General features: G+C 35.1%; 1 protein-coding gene across 7 annotated transcripts in view; it reads left to right on the top strand.

Annotated features, from left to right (window-relative positions):
• The first annotated feature begins 4,355 nt into the window (after window positions 1–4,355).
• The window catches only part of LOC111436360, a 23,116-nt gene continuing 3,529 nt past the window's right edge, over window positions 4,356–23,942 (top strand). For 2 of the 7 annotated variants that reach the window (XM_023074118.1, XM_023074117.1), the window contains exons 1-10: window positions 4,356–4,539; window positions 6,086–6,381; window positions 7,298–7,820; window positions 14,878–15,028; window positions 15,189–15,299; window positions 16,891–17,362; window positions 18,552–18,779; window positions 19,165–19,234; window positions 20,089–20,267; window positions 23,306–23,372. In XM_023074118.1, the coding sequence (XP_022929886.1) occupies window positions 6,244–6,381; window positions 7,298–7,820; window positions 14,878–15,028; window positions 15,189–15,299; window positions 16,891–17,362; window positions 18,552–18,779; window positions 19,165–19,234; window positions 20,089–20,267; window positions 23,306–23,372 (1,939 nt within the window). In that variant the 5' untranslated portion in view covers window positions 4,356–4,539; window positions 6,086–6,243. Of the gene's footprint in view, window positions 4,601–6,070; window positions 6,382–7,297; window positions 7,821–14,877; window positions 15,029–15,188; window positions 15,300–16,885; window positions 17,363–18,551; window positions 18,780–19,164; window positions 19,235–20,088; window positions 20,268–23,305; window positions 23,373–23,942 lie in introns of all 7 variants that reach the window. The other 5 variants (XM_023074121.1, XM_023074124.1, XM_023074119.1 and 2 more) reach the window with 5 other exon arrangements.

Raw genomic sequence — 23,942 nt, 5'->3', positions numbered from 1 at the left:
AAACCATGGATAATGATCCACTTCATTCGAGATTCTCCAATGGCGGACTTCGGGTCTAGTTCAGTAATCTCCCGACAGATCGACTTGACTTTGTGGAAATATTGAGCAATCGTCATGTCATGTTGTGAAATTGAAAATAGCTCGTTCTCTAGAAATTGTAGCCTCGTATCTTTCTTCTTTGAACGTGTCACATGCTTCTTTTGGTGTCTTGTCATCCCAAATGTGCTCTAACATCTCTTCTTTGATTGTGATTTTCAAGGCAAACATTACTTTGTCTGCTTTGACTCTCCATTTGTGCAAGACGCTATTAGAATCCTCCTCTAGCGACATAGTTTCACTCTTGCCAACAATCTCCCAAAGGTCATGTCCTTGTAATGAGGACATCATGTATATTGCTCATGTGTTATAATTGTTGTTGTTGAGTTTCTTGATTCCTCAAACGATTTGGAAATCATCCATTTTGTTGGCTATACCTTAGTAATACCAACAAACTCTTTCGACACAAAACTTGCATAATCATAGACTACTCATGACACAAAGAAACTCACTTACTAATAATCTCAAGAAATTGTTTATGATGTGGAAGATCAGACAGAGCTGCAACCACATAACATACTAATAATTTCAAGAGATCAGACAACCTACACTAACCTCGCTCTGATACCAGATTGTTGAACACAAATCTTTGTGCGAAACACTCTCACACTCTTTATTAACATCAATCAACAAGAGATTACAAGACACTCTACAGAAATTGCACTTTGTACTTTGGATTTCTTGGGATGAAAACATTGGTAGGTTGGAGAGGTATTTATAGTAGAGGCTAAACAATTTATTCATAACATAGCTCATCATTTATTCTTAAAATACCATAATTCTTTTCATAAAATATTTATGTATCTTTATTCCTAAAATACCTAAATCATTTTCTAAAAATACATAGGCTCATACAAATATTGGGTTTGACCCTATTGGGCTAGTGATGATATTTTAATAGATCTCCTAGTCGAACCTCCACGCAATAAAACATTCTTCATATCCATCTGCCATAATTTTCAATCTTTATTTACCACAAGTGCTGGAGGAACATGTACGATAATAATCTTCGTCATTAGACTAAATGTTTCATCATAGACTAGTCCATATTCTTGAGGGAACCCTCGAGCTACAGGTTAAGTCTTGAATTTTTCGATTGATTCATTCGAGAGACACATTATTTCGTAAGCCCACTTGCAATAGATGAGTTTGATATCTATGTCTTGACACTAGTTCTGAAGTTTGATTTTTCTCCAAGGTTATAATTTCTTCCCCGTTGCTTGTTGTCAAGCCGAGTTTTGTGATGCTTCTTCATATGTCTCTGACTCTTTAATTTCGACTATTATAATAGTTGTATTGACATACTTTGGACTTAACTTTTGGATTCTTTCTGAATGTCCAAGTTGTTGAGGTGCCATTTTTTTTTTTTTTTTTTTTGCAGTAGGTTCGCTTGGTTGAGTCACTTCTTGCTTACCAACATAATTGTCACTTGGATCTTCAAGCACATCAACATTTAAGCAAATGTGTATAGTTTGCTACCCTATTTTCTGTGGTAAAATTTCTTCAATGTTGTCCAAGACTGATAATACTTCCTTCTTTGATGATCACCTTGCTTCTATTGTGTCACTCTGATTGTCAGCCATGTGATTTGAGCATCCTGAATCAATGAGCCAGTCATCCTCGCAGTAGATATGCTCTCCCATCATCACCATGAGCGCTAGCTTGTCTTCTTCTATGACACATATTGTTTCTGCATCCCATTCCTCGTCTATCTCCATGTTGGAGGATGCCACATTGCCTTGGGCAGATTCTTTCTTAGACCAACTCATATGAACCAAAAGACATCAATCATACAATATACTTCAATGAAGATGTGAAGAAAAAGTTGTCAAAATTATCAAAAGATGTTTCAATTCATGCCACATTGAAGAAAATGAAGTTTGATTGTTATAAATTTTGGGTGGGTTATAATCTAGAGTAATTTAGAGTTATTGTATTTTAAGACATTTTATTTACTTTAGGTTACATTTACATAATGGCTAATTATGGCCCTAAAGTATGAATGTTACAATTCTTGGAATGCCTTTAATAATTTCATTTTTGAGGTTATATAGAGCCATATATGTTGTATTTGTAAGTAGACTTGAAAAATATAGTAAAAGGAGCATTTGTGCTTTCTTTAGCCAATGACTAAGTTTATTTGCAATTCTATGTAGTTTAGGTTGCATGTAGAATCAGTCAAGCTCGACATGATCAATCTTGCTTGTGGAGTGATTTTAATCTCAATCAAGTGTTCTTGCCTTGAGATATTTGATCAACAAGAATCATTCAAGCTAGACATGATCGATCTTGCTTGTGGAGTGATTCGAATCTCAAACAATGTTCTTGCCTTGAGATATTCGATCAACAAGGTAATTCGAATCTTACTCCCCTTGTAGTGATTTCCACATATCACCAACAATCTTTGGATTTGCGACCATTCTTCCCGCAATTGTAGCAAATACTTTCAAATCTCTTCCCTTGAGAGCTCTTGTTGTTGTTCTTCTGAGCTCTCTTTGGTTGTGCAGTTCCTTGGTAGTTTCTTCTTTTGTCACCATTTTTATATTCATGTTTGGTAAACGACTTATTATTACTCTGACTTTCACTTGTGGAGAGTGCTTCTTCTTCACCGGGTAATGTGATTCCTCCCATTTGTTTTTCTATGGCTTCTTGACTAGCTAACAAATTTTCAAACTCAACAAGTGATGGTTGAGCAGGTCATCCTTGTCCAGCAATAACAAAGCTTCTATATTATGGTCGCAATCCATGGATAATGATCCTCTTCATTCGAGCTTCTCCAATGGCGGACTTTGGATCTAGTTTAGTAATCTCTCGGCAGATCGACTTGACCTTATGGAAGTACTGAGCAATTGTCGTGTCACATGAAATTGATAACAACTCATTCTCCAAAAGTTGTAGTATCGTATTGTTCTTCTTTGAGAACAACATCATGAATGTATCCCATGCTTCTTTCGGTGTCTTGTCATCTCAAATGTGCTCTAACATATCTTATTCAATTATGGTCTTCAAGACAAACATTGCTTTGTTTGCTTTGATTCTCTATTTGTGCAAGGCGTCGTTAGAATCCTCCTCAGGCGGTGTAGTTTCACTCTCCCAACAACCTCCCAAAGGTCATATCCTTGTAATTAGGACATCATGCATGTTGGCCATGAGTTGCAGTAGTTGTTGAGTTTTTTGATTCTTTCAACGATTAGGAAATCACCCATCGTGTTGGTTATACCTCAGTAATACCAAACAAACTCTTTTCGACATGAAGTTTGTAGAGTCATGGACTACTCACGACACAAAGAAACTCACTCACTAATAATCTCAAGAAATTGTTTCTGATGTGGAAGATCAGACAAAACTGCAACCACATAGTATACTAAAAATTCCAAGAGATCACACAACCTACACTAACCTCACTCTAATACCTAATTATTGAACCCAACTTTTTGTGGGAGATACTACACGTCTTATTAACAACAATCGAGAATAGATTACAAGACACTTCGTAGAAACTACTGCACTCTGTGCTTGAGTTTTGTTTTGGAATGAAAACCTAAATAAGGTGGAGAGGTTAAACCATCTATTTCTAAACTATCTAAATCTTTTTATTGAAATATATTAGATATTTTTATTCTAAAATACCTAATCATTTTTTCTAAAAATAAATATACAAGGTGTTCATACAATTATTGAGCTGGACTCTATTGGGCTAGTGATATTCTAACATCACAGTAAGTCTTTCTAATCGCTTTTTGTTTGAATCATAACGATATTTTGTGATAGTTTTCCAAATTTTGACTAAATAGAAAATATTGGTCGGCTCCTTGTTGGAATGACTGAAGTGAAACAAACAAATTATACCTCGGTCCGACATTTGTTCCACATAATTGGTTTTTTGTTTGAGAATTTCCATTTTTTGAGCTATAACGTCATCTCTTTGCTTCATCGAGTAACAAACATGTACATATACTTTAGAATAACTAAGTATACAAACATATACATATACTTTAGAATAACTAAGTATACTTGAGCATTACTATAAATTGTTGAACATGTATGCGAGATTTTGAGTATTTTTCAATTATGTTACGAGAACACAAGAAAATGGAAGAATAATGTACATAATACAATAGAATAAAATAATAAATTTTTTTAGTGCACGGTAAAATTTATACACACATAAACTAACTACGGTAAAATTTATACATCACAAGCACATTTTTTAAACTCGTATATCAGACGACGTAATTTATTGACGGAATCACAAGCAGTTGACATGCAGTGTTCAGTCCACTCACACAGAGCGCAGTCACCTCCTCCGCCTTCCGAACACTTGCAGACTGATTCCTGTACTCTCGAACTTCGCATTAAAACTTTCATGGCTGATCGCCCATCCTCTCAACTACTCCCCCTCCTCTCCGAACCCTAATCTTCGCGATTCAGCTTCCATTCGAGGTAATGCGAACTTCTTCCGCCTTTTTACTTGAAACTTTTCCTGAGGTTGGATGCGGTCAAGGTTCGTCTTCTGGAACTCGGCCGTTTTTCGGCTGTTTCTTCTCTTTGTTTTGGTATAACATGCACGAGGATCAGATAAAAGTTTGTCGTTCAATGTGTCGTTAATTTGTGGTTAAGGTCTTTCTCGAATTGGAGTTTCTCCGAGTGTGGTTGAGTCATGGTTCATTCGGCCTTGTGTTTATTTGAATTTATGAGGAAGTAGGATACGGCGATGGTTTTTCTTCCTGATCTCAGCCTATTTTGAGGCATTTTTGCTTTTGGACATCGAAATTTTTTCTTCTGTTTCTTCTGTGTAACATGCCATTAGGATCAGATATAATTTTCCGTTCAACGTGTTATTAGTTTGTTGGGGGAAGTGAATGGATTATGTGAACGTTAGTTTATTGAAGGTAGAATCGTTATGGAATTGGAACTTTATAGAGGTAAGCAGTTTTGTGACTTTTTTTTAAGGTGTGATTGAGGCACAGGTCGTTCTACTAATCTGATGGACAACTTTGTGAATTTTAATCTCTTAGAATGTTTTGGGTCTCTTTGACAATGTTAGTATTTTCTGGCTTCTGTTTATGCAACATTGGTGCTCTTTAATATTTTCGTATCTTTTGTTGGATGACTTTGAGGAGACCCGGAACTTCATATTCTCTATTCCTTAGTCTTAGCAATGTCTCCACAATTGTGCATAAAAGAAGTAGAAATTGTAAGTATCTCGTTTACTATATCGTTAAAGACAAATCTTCAGCTAATTGAAGCTTCCAGATGCTGTTCTTTGCCTAAATTCAACTGGTGGAATTTTTTATCTCCTCGTTTTGTACATCCTCTTTTGATTATACCCACATGTTTCCTACATATATAAGAAAAGGAATATTTTCTTGTTTTGTTGTTGAAATTGAATCAGCGAGTGTTTTATTTTTTATTTTTATTTTTTGATTCAAAGATTACAAAGTAAAGAAACAACTTATAGTTATTGAATAAAAAAGCACATATATAAGTAAAAAATGAAAAGAAATATAGAAAATTAAACACAAGAAACTAAAAGTAAGAAATATATGGCTGATGAAGATTTGAACACGTTACTTTACCATGACATATTCTCAAAGAATAAAAAGGAAAAACTACGATATGTTGTCAACCATTTGAAGCAACAGTAGTCAAAATGGAACAACTAGAAGGGTTTCTTCACTTTCACCTCCACACACTTGGTACAACATCAACGTGAACCTGATTTGAGTAATTTCTTCATGAAGAGTTAGTTATACTGTATGATTACTGGTAATCAAGCTGCTAAAGTATACACATGAATTGATTTTTTTACTCTGTGCCAGCAGTCTGTCTATTCTGACAAGGATCATAAAGAACTGAAAAATTGATTGTTATTTTCTTGTTGGCAAATCTTAATTTTTCTTTGTCTTGTGGCTATGAAAATGGACAATTATTGTTTATTGGATGGAAAAGAGTTTCTGACGTGTTAATTCAGCTGTTCATCTGGCAGTTCTTTTCGTGGGCTCCCCAATTTTCATTCCAAGAAGGAAGTTTGAATCCTTTGTTATTTTCCTCCGTTGATGGAAAGGTCTTGCTCCTGATTTTGGGAAGAGGATATCATATATAAGAAACTGAAAAAGCAGTAGTGGTAAAAAAAACACCCTTACCATGAGTGCAACAGGTGTATGCCCAACCGAGGATGCCATACTTGCATTATTGGATTATTTAGTTGAACCTATGCTTCCTTCAAAGTCATCTTCGATAGAAAATCCACCACTAGCTCTACTGCAATCAGTTGCAAAACAGGTACTTCTGAAATTGACTTTCGTGTGTTTAATATTTTAATTCACTTTCATTCTTGAAATATTCGAACAATTATAATTAGGTTAATGATTTATTTTGGTTTCGGACTGGGTGATTGGAATTGATTTACTGGAAACATAAAAGTTGTACAAGCAGCCGTCTGTGCTTTAATATCCATCATCTTTAGAAAGTACCAAAAGATTATGATAATACTATTACTTGTGCTTAAAAAAATTTAATTTCTACAGTGTTCTCTTCATTGACTAACCGAATGCTTTAATTTTTTCTAATCTTTTGAGTGTACCAGCGTCAAGCATAAAACTACCTATGTCAGTAAATATATACTTGTCCAAAGAACTCTCTCTCACTATCTTACACACACACAAATGCACACGCACATTCACACAGACATGATAACTGAAAGAAGGCACATAGTGAGAGGAGGGATATTGGGGGCTATGTATCCAGGATTCAGCTATACTCCGTAACAATAGAAATTACAAGGAATGTCCATTCATTAAATTTATGTGAGCAAATTGATTAACATATTTTCCAATATTTGAAACAACTGCAAATAAAAAGTAATTCACGGCACTTCTGCTGCTTTTCTAGTCTATGATTTATTTGATTTTTCTCATTTACACGTTTTAGTTTACCACCATTCTTCTTGCTGATAAACTTTGGATTTTCCTATATTTAATAGCGCAGCCGAAATGGACTAGTACTGTTCATATGATCAACACGGAATAGGTTTAAAGTAGGTTAGTTTTAACTATATGTGGCAGCTTATTTCTCACTACTCCTTCCCATAAGAAAAAAATTGTTAAGAGAGAATAAGAGCGTCATCTATATTTAAAATCGTTATTGTTAAAAAATAATGTTATCTAACTTAGTGTTTTTCCTTTGAATCTACTATTAGATGCATGCCGTTGTTTTGTTATACAACTACTACCACAGGAAACAACACCCACATCTTGAATTTTTGAGTTTTGAGGCATTTTGCAAATTAGCTGTGGTCGTTAAACCAGCTTTGTTGTCTCACATGAAACTCATGCAAAGCTCTGATGATATTGAATTGGAAAATCCCGAGAAGCAGCTTTCTCCAGCAGAAAAAGCAATTATGGATGCATGTGGTTTAGCCACTTGTCTATATACATCAAAAGATGAAAATATAGAGGGCTGGCCCCTTTCCAAGGTTGCCGTTTTTTTGATCGACTCCAAGAAGGAGCATTGCCATTTGCTGTTTAGTTCCATCACTCAAGGAGTTTGGTCTGTCATCGAACAAAATTTAGATACCTCTGAATGCCAACCAAAAAGCGTGGAAGAGGAAAAACATGTAAACAAAAAGAAAAGAGTGATTAAGAAACCTTCAAAAGAGGGGCTAGTTGTTGTTGGAACTAAGACTCAGCAGCTTGCATATTCAGCAGTCAAGGAAGCAACTGGTATGTATTCTACTTTGTTAACTCATCGATAGTTCAATGGCTATATCTTGTTAAGTATACCAAGGAGAACTGCTTTTATTTCCTACCTTTTTATATTGAATGAGATGTCCCCCTTTGTTCGTGTTAGATTCAAAGATATGTTTTAGAATTCTAATGACTTATTGCAGAGATGATTGTTTCATATATATTTTCTTCCTCAATTAAGGATCATGTATGGTTAAGTATTAGGAAGTGAATTGTAACAACCCGATTTTCGATACCTCGACTCACAGGTCGCCACGTACACTCAAGGGTAAAGAGGGCGACATTAAAATTTAAATATGCATTCAAAACCAACATAAAAGGAGTGTAAAGGTAATATTTGCGGAGTTAAATCAAAACGGCTTACAAAAAATGCATAAGTTTTGGGAAGTAGCATTTAAAATAATAATAATATGACAAGAAGGAAGATGACTCGATCTAAAGAGCACCCCCTGCAGTTGCACGGCTCTGGACGCTCCCGCCATCAACAATGATCTACACTCCACCTAAAAAAAAAAAAAAATAAAGAATAACATGGGATGAGTATAAAAATACCCAGTAAGCAACCTACTTGTAGGCTCTTGTCGAACTTCATCCTATACACGGAAACTTAGGCTATGTGCTCATAATCGTCCCTTGCGATAGCCAAACTGTGGCTTAACGTCCATACCAAACTTTATAGGCATTGTGTAACTAATCCTTAGCATACCTCTTTTAAGGAGTATTCAATCCCTCTCAGGTTCACAACCTTGGAGTTCTCTGTTTTCTCTTGGCTCTAGGTTTCACGTATGTCTAGGTCCTTCGTCAATCTTGCACAAAGTGCGCTTCAAGTCATTGGGCCCATGGAAAGGCCCTAGGGTAATGTTCGTAAGTCTGGAGGAGCCTTTTTTGCTCTAATTGGTGACTGTACTCCATACATATCTACCTATTGATCTCTAATCAGTGGATTCTCCCCAGTGGTGTCGGGCAACACCTACTTGTTCCTAAGATTAGTAAACTACCTGTCACTTTGCATTTCCAGGCTAGAACAGTAAATTACTTGCTCACCCTCATTAGGTTAGAACAATTAAACTACTCATCTTAGGAATAGTAACTACCTGTTATGTTGCCTTTTTAGGTTAGTACAGTAAAATTATTTGTCACTATGCCACTCAGAGGTTGGAATAGTAAAAAGGCCATGACTCTCTCCACTAGGCACCATTGATAGCACTTCAGTAGTTACCCTCTATGAGTCCTGAAAGCATTTATGGGTGACAATTAAGTCATGTGTAACAAGTAGACCCTAATCCCTGTTGGTTAGTTCATGAATAGGGGTTGCGCCCTATTCGTCCCTACAAGGTACCTGGTTAACCGAAGGAAATTATGGAACTCATGACTAGGTACTAGGACCAAATACGAATAGGGGTTGCACCCTATCCGTCCCTACAAGGTACCTGGTTAACCCAAGGAAACTATGGAACTCATGACTAACTACTAGGACCAAAATACATGAAACTGGAACTCATAGTCTATGGATACCACAACTAGCACTCTATGACAGATGGCGATAGTCCAACTCATAGCTGGGCAATAACGGGCTATCCAAACCCTAAACCATGCATATAAATGTATAAAGACATACAACATGCTTGTCATGCTCATTAAGTGATAACAAATCAACCTCCGTATACTGGAAAGCATAGAAGCCTAATGATCTATCAAAGTTTCACAATTATGCGTGTGGAAGTTATATAACGGTAAATAGAATTAAGTGGTAAGTGTTCACATTATCTAAGCACAATTATCATGAGACTAGGTCAAACTAGGCTCCTAAACATAATAATCAATCATTGTTCTCGATCCTAGTATTTCTTAGAAACTTGCTCCATATGGTTACTTACTTGGTTGTAGACTTTTCCCGTGCTTGTTTCGTATCTAAGAGGATATTCCAAATTTCTCCAAAACTCCTCAATATGCTTGTTGACTGTACGTTCATCTTCTCCAACTTGCGTTCGTGCCATTATGCTTTCCTTCTTTTTTTTTTTGAAAAAGATTTTTTATTTATTTTCTTGAAAAAAAATCTTTTTATTTATTTTCTTAAAATTCCAGGTGTTACATGAATATATTGATTGTCCTTTTCTTTTGTTTTTTCTGAATTGTATCAATATCTAATTATGGTATTGGTGAGATGGTCCGATGGTGCCTCATCATATTGGTTGCATTTTGTGTTCTTTCTATTCTCCTTTGTATTTTCCTCAGGAAAAAGGGAAGAATTTGGATTGCTTAAGATATGTATTTGTTTTGGAACAAGAAAAAACTCCTCATTGATGATGAAAAAGAGTAAATAATGTTCAAGGAATCCAAAATCCTTAAGGGAGTGAAAAAAAAAAAAAAAAAAATACAAACAACAAATACAACCATATAGAGATTAGCCATGAAAATAAATAAACATTTTAAGAACAGAGAAAATTTTCCAATATCTTTGCCTGAAAGAATGATATTGTTTGGAGTGTATGTACGAAAATAAACTAAACTTTCTAAGAGAAATATATTATTTAGAACTTGGATCCATCTATCATGACGTTGTTAGGCCAATCTTGAAAACATTGTTTGGAGTAAAGGGCTTCTTTACTTGTTATTACTGTTTTAGGAATTTCGTCTCATAACGTCTTGGAAGAATAAACTTAGTTAACAAGGAACATAATATCTCATATTGCCTTGCTTGTAAATTTAGTCAACAAGAACTTCCTTGCTTGTAATTACTACTTTAGGAATTCAGTCTTATAATCTTGCTACCCCCCTCCACCCACACACACTTACCCCCCATTGGCCTTATTCAGACATTGTTTTCTTTTCTTTTGAGGCCTTATTGATGCAAAGTTGATAAGATTGCCTAATGGATATGGAACGTTCTATGGGGATGTGGGGATGCTTGTTTGCAGGCATGATTTGGGACAATATCAGGAGGCTCTTGAAGCAAATGGCATGTATGTTGTCATGCTGGTTTATGATTGAAGAGGTGTAGTCTTGTTGATGTAGAACTAAGGGAAATTCAGAATTGTATTCAATTCAAGGTAATGATACAAACTGGAAGCTGACCATTTATAGGTCACAAGTCAGCAAACAAATCAAAACTAACCCAAGGCTTCCTAACAAATTGACCAATTCGGTTGAGGGGGTAAATAAGAGAAAACTTGGGTAAACTAAAGAAACTAAAGAGTACAAGAATGCCAGATCTAGTGAGAATTAAAAAGGATGCAAGAACTATGAAGAAACTCAAATTAAATATCTTAAAAAGTACTTCCGAAGGGATTATGATTAATGGAACTTAAATCTTCAGATATTTTACAGAGAAACCTCCCTTCACACGATTTATCACCCTCAATTTGTCCTTTTTGTTTCTTGGATGTGGATTGTCTTCTGCATATTTTCTTTGGTTGTTCCTATTTGCAGTTATGTTGGTTTAAGTTGTTTCCGAACATTTCTCATTAGCCCAAAATTGGCTCCGAAATCTATGCTTTTGTGGGGTAATGCAGTAAAGCCTTTCTTTTTTCCTTGTCAAAATTATGTTTGAAAGAAACCAAAGGCTGTTTCACATTAAGCATTTCCTTTGGTTAGATCATTTTGAGTCAGCTCATCTCAAAGCTTCATCATGGTGTTCTCTTTCCAAATATTTTGTTAATTTACATTTTCAGGATATCAATCTTAATTGGAATGCTTGTATATACCCTTTGTAGATTTCTTTATTCGAGTCTTACTATTTCTTATTGCTTTTATTCCCTCCTTGGAGTTTGCATCCATTAAGCATTAGGCTCTTTTCATTACATCCTTTTCGTATCTCTAGATTTTGGGAGGGTACAAATTATATTGCTATATGTTAAAACTGTGCAACTTAGGTCTTCTTGTGTAGAAGAGAGACCTATTACATACATGGAAAGAATAATGCAATTAAGACTAAATATTGACCACTAATGTTTACACTTAAATAGTAGAATTCCTAGACTTCCCTTCAGGTTGGTTTAAAGATACCTTCCATAGTTAGCTTGCCAATTACTTTGTCACATTACTTCTTTGGGAGTCCTTTAATTGATACATCAACAATTTGCTGTGACGTTGGAAGGTAAGGGATACATATTACTTCTGCATCAATCTTCTTTTTAATAAAATGCTTATCCACCTTAACATTTTTGTTCTATCATGTAAACTGGATTATGAGCTATCAAAATGATAACTTTATTGTCACAACAAATCCGTATAGGCGTCTTTTGAAGGAACTTCAATTCTCCAAGTACCCTTTTTTGTCCGTATACCCCCACAAATTCCACGTGCTAAAGCTCTTGTATGCTTCAGTACTGCTTCTAACTACCACATTTTGTTTTTCTGCTCCGCCACATAATTAAGTTTCTTCCAACAATAGAACGATAACCTGAGGTAGATCTTCTATCAGTAGTACTTTTTACCCAATCTGCATTAGTATAAGAGGGTGCTTTTTGAATAAGATACCTTTCCCATGAGTTTCTGTAAGTCAAAATTTCAACTTCAAAATGAATTGGTCCATGCATACAACATGTGTAATATCAGGATGGGTATGGGGTAGATACACTAACCCTTCAACAAGTTTTTGGTATCGCTTCTTGTCCTTTATTTCTTCTGCTTTTGCAACTTGTAATTTTAGATTGAGTTTAATGGGGGCTTTCTGCAACCTTACGTTCAAGTAGTCCGGTTTCTTCAAGCAAGTCAAAATATTTTCTTTGATTACAAAGATACCCTTTTTTGATGTTGCAAATTCCATTTCTAAGAAATATTTTAATGTTCTCAAATCCTTGATCTGAATAATGTCAACTAAGTATCATAAGTAAATTATTTCCGATTGTTCAATCATTTGATAAACAGAGTCATTCTTTGATAAATGATCACTATGCGTCAGATTCAATAGAATTTGATATATATATTTTTTTTTGTTGTTGTTGTTAAGGTGGAGAACTGAACCAAGAATTATCTTTCTTTATCATTAATCTAATCACAGTTTGAGACTAGGATTCTATTTTATCATCAATCCAATCAATGTTCACATTTTTTTCTTATCAATTAATATATCTCTTTACTTGTATGACTTAGATGTCTCGTATTTCTCAAAAAAGTGATTCGATTGATGGGATTTGGTACGATACTTGTGAGATTGATGAGATTGATATTCTGATCCTTCTTCTTCGAACATATTGATTTGATCCCATAAGCAAGACCGCCATCCCATAACTTGTTGCCACCAAAAGGAGCACCCATATTTCTTCTAGAGAATCTTCTAATTGTTCCAAGGCAATTAGAAAGAGATTCTTTAACCGGAAAGAATTTAGTTTAGCTATGGGATACTTATCTAGAAGTCTTCGCAACTCAATCATGTACGATGGAATCATCAAAAACTTGGCATTTTCAAACTCTATTTGTAACTCACTATAGGCTTGAGAAACAAGGAGAAGATGTGTACGATTTCTCTAACAAACTTTTTCTTGGGTTCAATTATACTTGTTTCATCGTTACCTATAAGAATAATATCATCCACTTAGAGGATCAATATTGAGATTTTATTATTCTTCTAATGTGATGAGGAAGGGGTTGGAGAAGAAGCTAAGTAATGAAATAGGGAAATTTAGAAGAAGGATCCCGACAGTTTGAGAGACCCCAATCATCAGGCTCTACAATCAGGAGAGAGAGCAACCGATTGAAGTAAAGACAAGAGAGCATCGTAAGGGCAGTTAAACGGATGATAAGGAATGAAAGAAACTCCAGGATTTCCCAAGACAAAGAAAGATCTCCCCAAGAAGTCCTTGACTCGTCCCCCCATATGGCTTTTTATTGGTGTAAAAATGTTCATCCCTATAGCAACTATAGTTTGAATTCTTTCATATCCAATTATTGAAATCTTTTGTAATCACTTTGGATGGAGCTTACCTTTTGTATCATTTCATTTAATCAGTGAAAGTATTTCCTATACAAAATAGTAAAGGTTCAGAAGCTACTTCTCTATCTCCTGGTCATGGATAGCCTGCCGAATGTGAAGTCATCTGAAGTGGTTTCTCCTCCTGAATTAAGGTCAAGAAGTTTTGGGGACCCGTATAAAGGATTCGACACTGAAAAGCAATAGGGGGCATAAGAAGCCAAAGATACTCCTAGAATCAAACGCTTGTATCATCTCCCACAATAGATGGAAGAACGAAAGGAAGCTTGGAAGGCAGAAGGGGATTTCCTTCCACAAGTTTCTAAAAGCGCCTATAGAAGCTAAATTGGAAACCTAGCTGTTGGGATGACACCTGTATTTGCTCACAATTTCCGAATGCCATAAAGTGTAAGGTTTTGAAGGGACCTGTCATGTCCATTATGAGGCAAAGCTTTTGTTGCCCAACTTTTCCTATCCTCAAACTACCTCCTTATTAGGTTTCAACACCACACTCCAATTCACTGAATGATTTCCTATCCTCAAACCACTCCCTTGTTAGGTTGCCACAACATACTGCAATTCACTAAATGTGACCCACCTCCCTCCTCAACCCCTCCCTGCAGAAATTCCCATGTGACTTTTCCTTGATAGATCCATGTGTGTTGAAAATAAAGAAAATGCACGGGATTTCAGGATAGTCTTCCCCTTCAGAGAAGAAATCTTTTTTTTCCTTGAAGAAGCTCTTTTAAAAATTTCAATTACCTTGAATGAATTTTAAATCTTTCACCTCTGAAGATTAATTTTCTTTTGTAAATTTCATGCATCAATGAAATTTGTTTCTTATTAAAGAAATGTTTAAACTTAGTTCTTAAACGCAGATGTAGTTCAATAAAGTTGTTCATTCGGTACCAATATTTTTAAAAATAAAATTCAATTAATCTAAAGTCCCCATTGAACATATTATTGGACTTGGTGTAGCCTGATGCAGCAATGGCGTGGAAGCAAAATTCATGGAGTCTCCTTTTTGTTGCTATTCACCCTTGGGGTCCTATATTATGGATATGTCTCTTATCTTGGTACTTACAGAGAGTTGCTAATCCTGTTTATTTTCATGCAAAACAGGCATTAATCAACACGATCTCAAAATTTTAGAAAGTCACGTTGCCTACTCTCTAAGTAAAGAAAAATCAGCAGTCTACTTTTATATGATGCAGTGCACTCGATCAGCAACTGAAGATGTAATTCAAGTTCCCATAAAAGATGCCGTTGACAGGTTTCATTGTTTTCCTTTCACGCCTGCCCCCTTCAATTCTGTGTCTTGGTTTGAATGCATGTTCCAGGAGCTCATGTGAAATGAGCATGGATGAAGGTCAGTCCTCAAATGCATAGATACCCTTTTTTGCTCTTGATTTTTCTCTTTTCCATGGTATTAGTTTGCAGGATTCGTTGTTTAAAAAAAATGGTAGGAGATGGAGCGTTACTTCAAAAGTTGAGTACTACCACATTCTTCCTTATGTGAAGATGGTGCTAACCTGGTTTCACAGGTATACTTTTCATTGCTATGGATATTATTTTTGATGTTGGTATTTATATTTCGGTCTGCATAACTTGATACTTAAAGCCTGATTCTTGATCATTGTGACCTTGTTTATTTCTGCTTCCTGGTGCCGCTGTGTCCAGCCTCTTGGCTCTTGCTAGTTGCCAGTAATGTGAGGTTTAACTATTATTGGATATTAGTTGGAAAATAGTAGAAAGAAGACTGCCAACCCCATAAGCCTCTCGTTCAGTAAGGGTTGAGGAGATCTAAGAAAGGAAGAATTATCAGAAGATGGCAAGAAAAAGCTACTGATATATATCCTCTTATCTAAAAAATGATACAGATGAGGAAACAAGGCGCATGAGGTTTTTCCCCACTAAAAAATCCTCCTAAAATAGGTGTTTGACTCGTCTCCAATAGAACACTTAACAAATTGAGAGAATAGAGGATCCTCCACCAGAGAGTATTAGGCTCCTTGTGGAAACGCTACAACAGTTTTGCCAAAAGAGTCTCCTTACATAATTACAGAACATCAGACATTAGCAGAAGTGGTTGGTAGAGAAGTCTCCCAGAGGTGGAGATAGAGATTGAACGAAGATGGGGAGTGAGAATTGGGGGAGGGGAAGGAGTTTTCTAGAGTTGGTGTTTATTTTTTTGTTTTTTTTTCATTACAAACTTTTTTATAAATTTTAATTTGTGGGCTTTTAATGGACACTTTGTAGCATGTTTCTTTACTGGGTTTAAATGGGCTCATATAGCTTATTGGGTTTTATGTTCTTGTAAATTTTAAGCTAAATTCAAGGACCAATTAAATCTTCCTTCACATTTTTTTAAAAAAGAATTAATTATTTTTAATATTTAGTAAAAAAACTGAAGTATTTTGGGTTTGATCTTTTAATATATTTATGAACTTGTCCCCAACGTGTCCATATCCTATGTTTTAGAAAATTGGTGTGTCGTAATGTCATGTCATGTCTATGCTTCTCAGGCGAAGCTTGTCCATGCAGTTGGGTTTTGGAAAAAGTCTTTCCTAAGTTGGTTAAGGGGAAGAAATTCTTTTAAGGAAAGGGTGGAAGTGCATTTTCTTCTTCTTCTTCTTCGTTTTTTTTTTTTTTTTGAATAATTGAATTAAATTTATATAATTAATTAATGAAAATTTATTTTTTCTGGACGAGAAGCTTAGCTTTTATTATCAGAAGCGAGTGAAAAAATGGAGGGAGACTTTGTTCTAAGTGGTTCTTGCAAACTTCTCCAACTAAAATCCGTCTTTCCTTACAGTCTATCTTGCTTGAGGATGGGTAGTGTAGAAAATTGACCTGTAAATTTGAGATCTTGGCTGCATATCTTTGATTTCCAGCCGTTGCTTAAAAGTCATTTATCCTAAATCTCCTGTTTTAGTAGTTTGCAGGTGTGGAGAATGCGCTCCTTTGTATGTAGCGTTTTCTTATTATCTCGAAGTTCTATATTAGGGAGTAATTACATATTTTAGAGCAATGGAAGTTCTTTTTTGCCTCATAATGGGAAGCATTGTTATTCATTTCTGTCTCAATACGGAGAAGTGATTGCATTCTAATATCTCTATCATTTCTTTCACGTAGGGAAACTTTAACAGATAATTTGGGAGTCGTAGGTGGAGAAAAGATCGATGAAAACCTGAACAAGCCTAAGAGAAAAGATGTAACCAGGAAGCTTGGAACTCAAAACAATCAAGACGATGCTACTACAAACAATATGAATAAAGGCACTAGCATTTATGATGCAGGATTGGAGAGATTGCCCAATAAAACGAACTGTATGAGTAGTTTGCATGATGCGATCTGCAGGCCCCAGAGTCCTAGTGTGGATGACTTGGTTCCCTCCAATCCAATGGAGAAGAGAAAGGGTGTACCGACTCCCACCCAAGTTATCATGTCATATGTAAAGAAAATACATGGTAGTCCAGTTTACAATCACTATGAAGCAACTATCCCATGTTCGGTGACTGGTAGGCAAGTTTACAATCACTATGAAGCAACTATCCCATGTACGGTGAATGAATCGAAGGCTTCAGAGAGTGGTATCAAAGTCGAGGTAAGATGTTGTGCGTCTCTTCATATACTTAGTCTTGATTTTCTATTTATCTTTAGGCTCTTAAGTTACATATTTTGCCTGAATTTTTATCAAACATTAGGACTCCTGATGCTTATGGGGACATTGACTCAGACTTTATTCTCTCCTATAAAGTTTGGCTTAAAGCATGTCTATATTTTAAGAATTATTGTGGGTTCATCCCTTGAGGGATCTGGACATGATAATTTTTGGAGCAGTTTTTGCATGCTTTATTCACTCAAGATGAGATTCTCTGTTGGGACCTATGGTCCAAGGGACAGTCTTGAGGAGGGGTCAACGTGGTTACTCTATGTTTTTGACACCACAAGAGATACTATTTGGCTTTAGGTATCATTTTTTTAATGGATTAATTGAAGAATTTGCAAATTTAAATCCCTGACCTTTTTTGATAATGTAAAGAATTATGTCAAGTGTAGCAAGGTAAATAATTAAAAAAATTTGAGTTTTTAAAGAATTGTTAGTCCTTAAAAAACGATTCATTGCTTCTCAATTAATATAGGTACACAACTTTGAAAATACTTGAAGGAAACTGGAAAAAGAAAACATCTAGAGTACAAGATAACCCCCGTAAGCATAGGACATGACCAGATACTCTTTATACGTCCCAGTAAAGTACAAGATCCTCTATCTTCAACTGCATAAACTTTGATATAATTAAACAGAAAAACTCTGTTATAGAACTAGTGGAAAAATTAAACCATTGTAAATGCATTGAAATGAAGGATGGTGAAGACGTAATAGTGCAATCTAGCGCAAAAGAGTTGGGAACTAGAACTCTCGACACAGGATCCTTATTGTTATTCATTTAAGTTCATTGACAAATCTATTATAAATGAAAACCAATTAATTCCAACTATTATGTAAGTTTTCGGATTCAGTATTCTTTTAACATGGAACCAAGGAGCTATTGAATTCAAATTTTTGCGTGCCACATCTTTACTTCAAAATTAGTATCTGTATGATGAGCTTGTTAATCCAAGGAAAATTTCGATCTGTACTTGACAGAATGCTAGTTATTAATGTTGTAAATTAATAATTGTCATAATAACTCAGATTTTTCAGATAGTACAATCTGTAGCTTTTAATGAATTAATTTTTGCCTTATTTTATTATATTTATAATTCAGCTGATAGAATAATTTACTTTCCAGGATGGAATACTAGCTACAAACCCGTGTATTGCTGAATGCAGTGGTGAAAAGGTTGCTTCTGGCAATCTCTCTGACAATATTTCAGATCAAAATAGGAATGATGATCATGCTCTCATCACCTGTCAATCGAACACAAAGAATCTTTCCAAGATGCAGGCAATTATTTCGAAAGAAACAGCATTGTCACAAGCTGCCATTAAAGCTCTAATTAGAAAGAGGGATAAACTGGTACAAACACACTTCTTATATTGTGAAGTTTTGGGCTTATCCTTGTCTCATGAATTTATTTTGAACCAGAAACTTTTAAAGATAGCGTGATGCAAAAAAATGAGAACGCGTAATATATAATAAATAGCTGAGAGCTTCCACTTCCACCATAATTGTAAAATAGAAATGGGCGAAGTGATTTAAATCTCACTGTCTCCTGCACCTTTGTTGATGAGATGGTAGGAAATTAATTAAGCTTGCTCTGGTTTCTTTTTGTATGTCTCACCTTACAGTGGTATTCAGCTGGCCCTTTCTCTCTGACCAAGGGTTTGTCATAAATTGAGCCCTTTTGAATCATCTTACATAATCGTTATTTCTGACAGTGTAATCCAATCATTGTCTGCAGTCTCATCAACAGCGCATAATTGAAGATGAGATAGCTCAGTGTGATAAAAATATGCAGACAATATTAAGGGGTATGTTCTATTTTCTTTTTTCTTTTTTTGTTCCTCCTGCTCTTGTTTTGTTTCTACAGTTTATTCTATTTGATATGCTTCATGTACGAAAGCCTCTAGAAATTTAGATGATTTCCTTCTTCAAAAACTAGCAGTCCTCAGTCCTCTTTTTTGCTTCATTTTTACGTGATGAACTCTTACCCCAGCTGTCTATGATTTATGGTCTTATAAGCCTGTGGTGCATGCTATATAAATGATTTTTCAGTATTGGCTTGAGCTTATGACTCGAAATGTCGTTATAATTGGTAGTCTAAGGATTTTGTAGATCCTGAGCTTCAAATGGAAGTAAAATGCATATTCTAAGATTTTGTATTTGGTATTTGTCATTGCTTTAATCATTTGATGTTTATACTGGAGCTAGATTTTCAATTTTATATGTAAACTGATGAATTGTGTTATATTAGAACAGGTAATATTAGAAACTCATTATTGAATTAAAATATGCATTGAAAGAAGTTTGAAATTGTTAGTGGTGCATCCTAGTATTTTAGATAAAAGAAGAATATTTGATAGTGCTGTTATATATAAAAAAAAAAATGTGGGGTGCTAAGTACTCATGCTACTGTTTTTTTTAAAAAAAAAATTAATTAGCACCAATGTACAAGTAGCTAACACCATTGGAGATGCTTTATAACGTTAAGGAGATGCTTTAAATTTGAACTTGAGTTTTTACTTTATTCCTAGTTTTGCTTCTTTGATTCCATAATTATTTTTAGATTTTATTTTGATATTTTTTCATCAGATCAAATTAATCTATGTCATCATAACTAACCAAAGAGAATGTCTGAATTACATTCACATTTTGGTTGCTAAAGGTGATGAAGATGATTTTGTTGTAAAGCTGGATTCTGTGATTGAATGTTGTAATGATGTATGTCTAAGAAGCGCAGCTGAAGATAAACCTTATCAATACTCTGAAGAAAACTGCTCATCTCAACTTGTCACAAGGAAGAGATTGTCAGAAGAAATTCTCTGCATACGGAATCCATGTCAGGTGGGTTAACCATTGAAGATACTGGGTATTGTGGTTGTATTCGTATATTTATGTCTTAATGCTGCCCAAGTTATATTTTTTAAAGTAATAGGATCTCATCATTCCTTACAATAGATTTAAGTAAAAGAGATCAGAGGGCCTTAAAAGGAACTCTTCAAAAGAATTGCCATGCTAAAATTATACAGCACAAATAACACAGAAGACATTATTTCGAACAACTGATTTGGAAGAATAGTGATGTTAAATAGCTTTATTATGGCTTAGTATACGAGTTGGAAATATGTGGACTAAAAACATCGAGATTATGATGTCACTTTTCAAAAATTTGAGATGCACATAAGAACTTATCATTAAAAGTTGAAAGTAGGGCTCATATAGACAATTGGAAAGTTTTTTCTTCTTTCATTTTTTTTTTGGGGTGGGGAGGGAGTGAATTTTTGAGTTCCTATTTTTGTCTACTTTATACATATGACTAATCTATGCAAGGAAAATGCTGCCTCAATATTCTTTATGCTACTGGTCAGCACCTATTTTTCGAGATCCTAGTTTTGTCTACATGTTTATATTTATGTTTTGAACTTCTTTATGGTCCCTCTCATACGAAAGAGATTTCCAACTTTTCTCTTTTTGACTTTTTCTTTCTGTTGAATTTCCTCTCAATATCTTTTAGAACTAGGAAAGAACACCTACTATGTCTTCATTTAAAAAAAAAAAAAAATCTTTATCATGGATGGAGTGTGGTCCTCGAAGAAGAAAAATTGAGAACTTAGTCTATGAGCTTAGTTATAAATACAAATTTTATCTTTCTATGGGTGATGTTAGGCCTCCAATAGTAAGTGTACTGGAGGAGGGGTAAAAAGTGAAACATCCTTTGGAAGTTTAATAGGATGAATTGCCCTCGTATTTATAGGGGAATGATGTAAGTGTGAGAGAGAAGATGAATCTTGTTAAGTTTGTATAGGGAGGGAAGCTGGCCCTCAAGTTTTGTAAGGTGCTTGGTTCACCTCTTTCTTTGTGAATAGTAATAATATTAGTGTTCATACCTACTTTCCTTAAAATATACTTTCTTGTATAAACAATTATTGTTGAAGGATATTTGTGTAATTCCATAAAATAAGGGTTAGCGATTATTATTTAGATTTACTGTTACGTAGTATTTAGGGATTTATTTAAATTTAATAGAGTATTTAGATTATTTAGTGATTTAGATTTAGTTAGTCTCTCCCTCCCCTTGTAAAAGAGACATGTAACTCTCTGAAAATAAATAAGAAAAAACAGCAAGCTAATTTAGACTCTCAACATGGTATGAGAGCATCGTATTAGATAAGAAAATCGAAGGGAATTTTCTTGATGTGTTAAGTAAGGATAGGAAGGCGTTGAAGTTCCAGATTCCTTTGTACAAAAAGTTGTCTTTGTCTGGAAGCACCATCCATTTGGTTGTCGGGAAGTGAAATGGCGAGGAAGAATGAGTTCGAGTTGCCAATTTTGTATGGCCATAAGTGTTTTTTATATTTTGCTGCATTTCTTGAAAATGTAGTGTTAACGAAGCAGTTACTTACACATTGGTGGATTGGAGAGAAGGCCGTCTGGACCCTTCAGGTAGTGGGGATCAAGCACCTGAAGTTGAAGAAATTTACAATGCCCCCTATTTTGCATTCTGCTGCAATTATACTGGCCAAAGAAGAGATGTTTTTTTAATTATGATTCCGGAGGACAACTCATTTGGTAGATCTTCTTGCTGCTCATGATATTACAATCTATGGCGACCTATCTGCACTTGCAACTCTTGGACCAACAGAGTTAAAGAGTTTAGTTTTGGATAATGAGAGTTTTCAGTTCTATTTGGATTCAGCTACCGATTATCCACTTGACCAAATTTATTTGGAGCCTTCATAGCTACCGGTCTTCCACTTGACCTAATTTATTCAGAGCTCTCATATACCGATCTTTCCCCTTGACCAAATTTATCAGCTATCATTGACAAATTTATTTGGAGCTTTAGCTAGTTGACAAATGTATTCGGAGCCTTCATAGCTACCGTTGAAGTATGTCTTGATGTTGAAGTCGTGCAATCAATATTACACATTAACCTAACAAGTCCATGCTAAGAACGAATGATATTTATTACTCAGCTTGAGAAGATGTCGAAGGAATGATATCTATTATTCAGCTTGACAAGGAGGTGTCAAAATTTATGTGTAATTCATAAAATAAGGGAAATAATTGGCCGTTGGATATATTTAGATTTAGTTACCTAGATCTGGGGATTAACTGTACCTACTATCTCTTTACCTTTGTATTCGGATTATTTAGATTATCTAGTGATTTAGATTTAGTTAGTTGTTCTCCCTTATAAAGAGGATAGGTAAGTCTCCGAAAATAAATAAACAGCAGTCTAATTTAGACTTCAACAATAACAGTAGATTTCATCTTGCTCTCTTGCCTGTAATTCAAACGCTAACTTTTGAAATTGGTTTAACAGATCCTTGTAAGGGTTCTTTAATTTAAACTGTAAAATTCATGTGGATTCAGTGGATTTTCGTTTCGTTAAGAGAGAGTTTCCTTTCTAGGACAAGAGACGTATTAAATTCAAGTTGCAATGTCCTGAGTAACAAATCTTCATATTTTTCCCAGAATGCAGCAAATGGATCACAAAAACTTGTAACTTGTAATAGCATTGATTAGATACGCGGTTGAGGATGCTGCTAAGATGGTATTTGTTATGTATGGCAAACTTCGGCTAATAAAATGTCTAGTGTATTGATATCTCTAATGCGTTAACGATATCTTGTACGTCAAACTTATTGGGACTGGTTATCAATTTGGACTTGCCTAATGCACAGGAAACATTGAACTTCAAAACTTTTGAAAAGCAAGCAGCATAAGCTTTCAGATACTGTTTCAAATAGTGTTGGGATGTAAATTTGATGTTAAATAATCTATAAGAAATGGTAGTCTGCTATACATTTTTATTTCATTATTTCCACATTTGCTAACATTTGCAGCTGTAAATGTAATGATGCTCTGTTGGTTGGCAGGAACTGGACGATATATGTCATAAGAATAATTGGATATTGCCAGTCTATGGAGTTTCGTCATCAGATGGTAAGATCACATGTTTTTTCTCGCCTGCAAGTTATTCTTCTTTTTTTTCTTTTTCTTTTTAATAAATAAACTGCATTGCAAATCATTTGGATTTATATGGTGGATTCTCCCTGTTGCATCTCGAAATATTCCACAAATATGAAGTATGTCTCTTTCCTTCTTTCCCCTCTCCTTCCCCATAAGGAAATTTCAATGGTGTTTCATCCTCTTCGCTTCCATTCATCCGTGGGTATGTTGCCGCTTCTCCCTTTGTGGAGATGGCCACCATCCTCGAGTGTGATCAGGCTGCCATCTCAGTTCTCGGTTTAAAGCCTTGCCATCTCAGGTTGGACATGAGTTTGACCTTCATAGGTTGGAGCAGGGGTATCCTTTGATTATTGGGAGAATTAGTATTCTCCATGATAGAGGTTGAGAGGGGCTCATTTTGATGGGGGATGTTCCACTTCGCTGTGTGGTTGATGCCATTTTGGGTGCCTTGGGGCTTCTTGATATTGGACACATCTTTCCAGATTCAAATCCCAAATAGAAGGGTGCTCCGTCATTTTTTTTTTTTTTTTTTTTTTTTTTTTT

This window comes from Cucurbita moschata, unplaced genomic scaffold, assembly GCF_002738365.1.
Source record: "Cucurbita moschata cultivar Rifu unplaced genomic scaffold, Cmos_1.0 Cmo_Scf00053, whole genome shotgun sequence".
Classification (NCBI taxonomy): domain Eukaryota; kingdom Viridiplantae; phylum Streptophyta; class Magnoliopsida; order Cucurbitales; family Cucurbitaceae; genus Cucurbita; species Cucurbita moschata.
Note: the sequence above shows the minus strand (reverse complement) of the source record. Positions and strands in the feature narration are given on the sequence as shown.